Consider the following 7971-nt stretch of genomic DNA (forward strand, 5'->3'; position numbering starts at 1 on the left):
TGTTGGAAAGAAAGGGTGGCGATCTCAAGGGGCACAGACCCGGCGCTGACACATCGATGGAGCAAGAAAACTGCTAGTTCAAGAGAAAGCAAGACCTAACACCTTGGATCACAATGTCCAAGCTAGGTGGTTACAGTTTACCCGTATCATCGTCACTTCACAACAGATTTATCCAGATTTTCTCGGCTAACTGCGCTGTGAGAGAGATGTCGTCTGCTCGGGGGCTCATTATAATATTGTTCCGCATCATCGACCAATGAGAGCGCGGCTCGTGCTGATAGGCCCTCCCAGCGCTGGCGCATATGAATATCAATTAGGGGGCGGCGCATAGCCGGCAAATGTGGGAAACTGACGAGCCAAATTATTTAACGCTTTCATGAAGTTTATAAGCAGTGTACTAACATTGGGAAAACGTTAGAAGCAGTAAGCGATCGTGTGAGACCCAGACGTCCACAAGCATGTGTAACACCAACCCAAGCACGCTGCTGCCGTACGGCTTGAAGATACCTACCCCGACTCCATATTTCCCTTTCTCGCCGACCGGGGTAACCCATCTGCCTGGCCTGGACTTCCAGAGATCTCAGCTGTGTGATTATAGTGCACGACTTCAGTATGGATTCCGAGGATATCCTTCTCCTCTTGGACTCAGCCCCTACCACGGCCACCTAGCTGATCCGTACACACAAGCCTACCTGTACAAACATGACCTACGTGCAAGGTACATCCAAGAAGAACCGAAGCCGAGTCATAGTTATATCGGCCTCATCGCTATGGCGATCCTCAGCCACAAAGATAAGAAACTCGTGCTTAGTGACATTTATCAGTGGATTCTGGATAATTACGCATATTTCCGAACCCGTGGACCAGGTTGGAGGAACAGTATACGACATAATTTGTCACTTAATGACTGCTTTATCAAGTCAGGCCGCAGTGCTAATGGTAAAGGACACTATTGGGCCGTACACCCGGCCAACGTTGATGATTTCCAGAGAGGAGATTTCAGAAGACGACGTGCACAACGGAAGGTCCGTAAACACATGGGCCTGGCTGTCCCCGATGACGAAGACAGCCCCAGCCCGTCCCCAACCCCTCAGGCAACGTGGGACGAGAAGGAGGAGGACGCGGAAGGGGGGCCCAAGTCACCCGTTCAAGATATGAGAGACGGGAGTTTTGAGGTGGAGGAGGGTAACGAGAGGCCCCAGATCCCTCCCGTCCCCATAGTGGTCCAGCCTGTGAAGAAAAGACTGTTTGATGTGGAGAGTCTCCTCGCCCCCGAGATCAAACCTGTACCCAACCTTCCAGTATTGCCCAAACCCCTGCATCACCCTATCCACGAGAGTGACGCTCATATAGACATTGTTTCTGATGGAGAAGCGCTGGACATCTGTAATACCGATAGCGAGGACCAAGGTGTTGGGGAGAGCTGTGATGGGGCGACTATTTTACGTCGTGAGACGTCCTCAGCCCCTGCGACGTCTACTAGTCCCCCTCCATCACCCTGTCGTAGTATAGAGGAGTCCGACAAAACCTCTAGTCCAGAGTCTGTGTCAAAGCGACCCGACGGACTCCCATGGCCCATGTCAACCTTAGGACGTTCCCGACAGAGCGCATTCCATGCCACATCGGCTGCGGGGTGGGATACCTACACTACCTACATCTACCCCATGTTTAGCTCCACATACCCGGTGGTCCTACCCGGGTCATCCCTCACCCCCGAGGCCGCGAGTAAGTGGAGGGAGGCGGTGTATGGACTGGGATCAGCTCCGGCTGGGAAGACTCCAGAGGTGGACAGGCGATAGACAACAGCATAATAAACTGGTGATGACAGACTGTGAAGAGACAGGATGATCGTCTTCAGATCGGCTCAAGTTTCTCTCAGATTAGAGATGAGAAGACGTGTGGTCCGGACAGACCGTCCCGCGTGCTGGGACGTCACAACAGTTGATATGACTCACAGATTCTTTATCAAATAAAAACTGTAATATTCGTGAGAAAATATTTGGAAGGACGTCATCTGTCTCCGGAGAAAAATCCATTGTTTTCGCCAAAGTTTTTAACATTAGAGCATCGCCAAATCCTGAACAGTTCCATAGTGCATTTGTATAATAACTTCCTGGGATCTCCAACAGTGAAAGTGCTATGTTTGGTTGAAGAACTCAACATCAGTTATGCCAACATGTTATCAATGAGACGAAATCTTCCAGACTTTATCCTGCAACCCGAACGCCTCAAAACTGATGCCAAAGACATATTGTGCAATGACCATCAATATCACGCATCCATATACCGTGGCCAGTATACTGGTGATGACTGTAGACCCAAGCGTTGTGGTGGTAGAACACGCATTCTGTTTCTAGGACAATGACAGGTAGGGGTATTGTTTCTGTTAAATATAGAAGCAGACATTATGTACAATCCAAACTGTTGTAATATACTTGTTTTATTTCACATGAAAATCAAAGAACGGGTGTTTTGTTCGTCTTGAAATTGAACAATGAAAATAAATTATAATGTAAGTGTATGTATTTACTTTGTCCTTTTTTATATTTAATACATTACTTGTGGCCACTAAGTCCTGGATACAATCTGTACAAGTTGAAGTTGTATTACATATCCTCAAAGTTCGATAGTCTTGCTTTGTTACAAAATCATTTATCGGATATTCCATTTTGCTGTCTGTAGGTGTACTTACTCAGTAATCACGTGATTTATTTATATGATTACAAATTCATAATTCTTAATTCATATCGTCACATTTTCTTCAAGACGTTTTGAAATTTCTTTTCAATTAATTTATTATTACATACATTAAAATAGAATTCGGGCAATAACTTGCATTGATTCATCGTTATGTATTGCCTGTGTTATCTGCCGGGTGGGGCTTCTATTTAGATGACACCAGCATTTCGTAGTTCATACCTCCTATCTGAGTGGCTACACCCTCCACACCCTCCTGAGATGCATCTGCCTGGATCCGGAGCTGTAGTAGTTTTACTCACCTTAGTTTGCTTGAACAGTGTTGAAATTAATTCTTAACCAATCCAACTGATCATAATTTGTTCGAAATAAATACATTAAAATATTTACTTCATGCATACAAAATAAGGATTAGTTTGGACTGTAAAATTATTATCAAAAACGTGTTATACAATTTTCAGTTACGCTGTTCTATATTTATGACGATCATATCGCTAAGAATTTAAAAAATAACAGTTCAAAAGATTGGCATCTATAACGTTTCGAATTTGTAGAGCTCTCAAACCAAACCTTTATATTAAATTAATCTGAATCTTACGAATTTAAATTATTATGTTTGTCAATTCTAATTATACAGAAACATCATAGAAATAACAACAAACTATTTCATTATTTAATAGCAATAATTTAGTTTTCAGGAACCAGGAAACTATTACAAATATACTTATATGTATTTAACACTTGATGGAAATGAAATCATATCATATTTGCGTAACATTTTACACGTTCTAATATAATTATACAAACGTACAAATGATTTAAAAATACATTCGCACCTCCTACAAGAAGAGACAGTATTTTATTATTCGTTGTGTCAATCTAAATTTTTGTTTCGCCTGAAGACGCATTTCTAAATCACGAATGCCTAGTATTGGACAGGCGGGTTTTTACCTTGTCACTGCTGTCGTTTGTAATTATTGCGAAACTTTATAATGTCTCATAAATGGAGAAATTTAACAGGGCATTTAGAACATCTAAACTGTAGGGACCTTATATGTTACATGGGTCTATTTTTCCAAATAAGGCCTCAGGAATTGTGTGAGCTTCCACTTTCACTAATGCCATTTTAAGTTAGTTTCCAGAGAAAGTTAATGCTAACGACCTCTTGTTAGACCCATTTCCTGAAGCTTAGAAAATAAATATATCTGTCTTCTTTATTTATTAAGCTGTAGTTTTTAAAAATATATCAATAATACATATTTACTCGCACCAACATTTTGTACATGGTCTTGCCTTTATCATAAAAAAACAATTTAAATTATATATAGCAAAATATGAAATTTCGATGAATATGAAGTATTTATTAAATTATGACATCAACATATAGTATAATATATTGCAATATTTACAACAGAGGAGTTTTCGTTAATTATTTCTTTTCCTAATTCAGTTAAAATGACAAAAAGGTTTATGGCGCACGCTGTTTAGTGACTTGAACCTCATTCAGCTGTCGAACACGGTTTAAATTTAGTTTAATAGTTATTTTCAAATGATAGAAAATTGAATGACAAATATTTGTAGCACCAGCGTGTCATACAGCCGTCACGTTGTACGCGTATATCAATATTTGCCGCCTGCATCATCTCATCAAGCCCCACCTGCATCTGCACCGCGTACAGAGGCTGTGTCAAGTTCAACACAGCTTCAAGTTGTGCACTTCACGTTAAGTCGCCTTTTTCGTTCCATGATAAACGTTTAGTTTCATGAAGTTTATCAATCGTGTTCCGTACATGAAAGTTCTCATGTCGGACGAAGGATACAAGTTTGTATATAATATTTCTGAGTTTATTAAATCTAGAAGTGTCTATAAAATATCAACGTTTCATAACTATATTTTTATCCTGTTATTTCCTCCTGACAAAATTGATAGTAGTGTTTTCGAATTTACGTCAACGGCATTAATGCAAATGTGACTTCGTCGTTTGTCTAGAGTTCTTACACGAAACTGTTCTGTCAGAAACAAGCCTTCACTTCACATTCAGCCGCCCCCCCCCCCCCCCCCCCCCTCCCAAACCAGCGTCATTATGTTATTAAATTTTATTTTGTGAAAGTTAGAAATTTATTATCATACTATCAAGCGGAGAGACGGTTCAACTGCTAAACAAATCAATTAACATTATTGCTCTTTGTAAGAATGATTCATGATAAATATATAATTCTTCTTTGATAGAGTCTAACAATTATATTGAATTATATTGAATTAATCATATTTCAAAATACACGAAGAAAATATATTATCGAAATATTATTTTTACATGTGATTATGCAGGGGCTTCCTTCATACGGAATTTCGTCTTTTTTCCCTTTTCGTCTTACTGATAATTTTTTACATAGATGAATAGTTTGGAATTCACATTTTCACTTCATTTGGGACCTGCTTGCGTGTGAACAGTACGGTCTTTTAAATACAACATACCAGGTCGTCACAAAAGCTTTCTGTTTAGCAGTGAATATTTCATGCTTTTGCAATCGACATTGACGAAGATTGACAGATGTCAGACAGGAAGGCCACTTGAAATGTGTGGAAGTTCGGCTAATGTTGTATGTCCGGGTCAACAATGTTTTAATACAGTAATAGGATCGCGTTATTTCTATCATAGTGTCATTTAGGTAATGGCTCATACATATTTGAAAATAAATATTAAATCTTTGGAATATAAATTCTTTCTTTAAAAAAACTGTTTGGCGCATTATGGCTCCTGTGCTATCTTTTACCACCGATAAAAAACGTATTTAAGGGTTCGCTTCCTGAAGACTTATTCAAGTAGCCCCTGTAATTTTGATTAAGCACATCTTTTCATGTTCTGAAATTTGCGATCACTCAAATGAAAGTCTTGATATATTTGTGATAAGTTAAAATGTTCTTGGCAAACAACGCGATCCTCAAAATACAAAATAATATTTCAAACAGAATATCATTATTTTTACGAAAATAACATGAGAGTACTATTCCTTCAGACAGTCGTATTTTTTATCCATGTTTTAGTCCCACTTTATGTCTTTATATATTATTGATTAACAAAAATATTAATAAGAAAATAAATGACGCCTAATTTCAGAATTTATCATTCATGAATGAAATATTCACGTAAAAAAAATATAGTAATTAAATATTAAAAAATCTTAATGACCTTCCTAAAATACAATTCCATTAGCTGATGGTTCAATTTTCCTAATATTTTTATTAAATAACTAACTGCTTCGGACTCGATTCCAGCAAGTTACCTTATATTATTAAGTCGTCAGACAATTTACATTAATCATTTAGAGATTATATAGTTTTACATTTTTTACATTCGCTTATCACTTTTCGATTGACAGAACACATCATGTCAACCATACATCACAGAATTAAGCATACATTGGCTGTAGAACTTGTTCTATTCATTCCATGTTGAGTATGATGGGGGAGTTGATAGGTAGTGTGTAGGCATGTTTTCCTCATCACAGAGAACCATCCAGTTTTGGATCGACTGCCAACAATCAATTATTTAGTAGTATAACTAATCACAAGATCGCAGTTTGTATTACGAGTCGTGATCTATTTGCTATATTGCTTACTATATCGACCAGGACATATACACACTCAACACATTACCACAGGGGACCGATTCGTTTTTATAACATGAACATATTTTATAATAAACCCTCAAATATCTGTGTCCTGTACACATATTTATGGTTTAATAAAAAACATCGTGAAAATAGCATAAACAACACAGCATTTTGGAGATTGTTTAGGTAATGAAATGTGGAAAGTATAACCTTTCCCTGCATGATACGCTAGGTCTGTGACATCGTGTGATGTTTTCTGTGGGGTTTCTGTGAGAGTAGAACCTACACTGCCCTAAGCCCGGGAAACCAAGGATGAATTCATCACGTCAATCCTTTATAAGATGGCAAACATACACAAAACTAGAGATTAAAGCAAGATTTTCTTTCATGTTGTTATCTAAATCTGTGGTATAAGTAGGGTAATTTCAACTTCACTAACACAAATTGGTTTATAGTGTTTGCAAGTTTTCCTCCCCTTTCTAGGTTTCGATCTATAACAAGTACTTCTGAGCTTTTTCAAAGCCCAGACCTCAACTATGATAACGATAATTTTCAAATCAACGCATCATCACTTTTTCGATTTCCTTTGGTGTTGGCATATGGAAAGGCCTGATCGATGAGCGGGATAAACTGAGTGGATGACTGGCTGCTGGTGCTGGGGAGGAGGATACGCTCTCCACCGTTGTGGTCGACCAATGGAGTCGTTATGTTTCTAACAGCCGAGTTTTTCTCTTGTGTACTCATATAGGTCGTGATTGGTGGCTCCGCTGATTCTTATTTTCGTTCTCATGGGTTTTCGGCAGTTATGAGAAGTTACATGTGTGGGTTTGATCGCATTGATGCTGCTGCAGAGGTAACGGGTATTTTGCGTTTGTGATCGTTTTAGTTTTAGAGGTGTAATAACAGTTATGATATTGTTGCTGCAACGTGTGAAGTTTACGTTTATAATTATTTTTATAGTGCGTTGTAATCGCAGTATGGTGATGTGAGCTGTAACGGTAATTTTACACATATAATTATTTTTGCGGTAAGGAGTTGTAAGGATGTGATCGCATTTATGACGCTGTGTCATGGGTATATTTAGTGTATTAATATTTGGAAGTTAGCAAAAGTAAAGACAAGATATTATATATTATTTTGCTATGTTTCGGCACAAATCCTTATGTCGTTGACAAGCAAGGGTCAACGGTATAAGGAGCTATACCAAAACGTTGCATCGTAACAGAATGAAGAAGTTATCATCGATACAAATATCTTGTGTTTACAGTATTGACCAACTTCTAAAAATGACAATCAAACTGTTTGATATCAGGCGTCGTGAGGATGTGGTCACAATTATGACGCCGATGTATTAATATATTATGGGTATGGGTATATTTAATGTATTGTTATTTTGGATGTAAGGAGTTGTACGGGGTATTTAGTTTATTATTATTTTGGTTTTATCGCATTTGTGCAGATGTTGGATCTAACAGGTATTTCGGTTCGTGATTAATTGTGTTGCAAGTTATTGTAAGGTGCAAGCGTTTTTATTATTGTATTGTTGTATTATGCTGTAAGTTGTAGTTGTACGGCATAATTATTGTACATTACAGCAAATTTTAGGGACAAAAAATAAGCTCGTTATATCCGTCAGTTCGTTATAGGCGTGTTCGTTAT

The 7971-nt window shown here is 38.3% G+C and overlaps 1 protein-coding gene across 1 annotated transcript; it reads left to right on the forward strand.

Annotated features, from left to right (window-relative positions):
* Positions 1-355: 355 nt before the first annotated feature.
* Positions 356-2521, forward strand: LOC124147026 (forkhead box C1-A-like). The gene has a single exon (XM_046517623.2). It carries the CDS (start codon positions 459-461, stop codon positions 1797-1799), a length of 1341 nt encoding a protein of 446 aa, XP_046373579.2. The 5' UTR covers positions 356-458; the 3' UTR covers positions 1800-2521.
* Positions 2522-7971: the final 5450 nt, after the last annotated feature.

This window comes from Haliotis rufescens, unplaced genomic scaffold (assembly GCF_023055435.1).
Source record: "Haliotis rufescens isolate VD_foot unplaced genomic scaffold, xgHalRufe1.0.p SCAF_1, whole genome shotgun sequence".
Taxonomy (NCBI): Eukaryota; Metazoa; Mollusca; class Gastropoda; order Lepetellida; family Haliotidae; genus Haliotis; species Haliotis rufescens.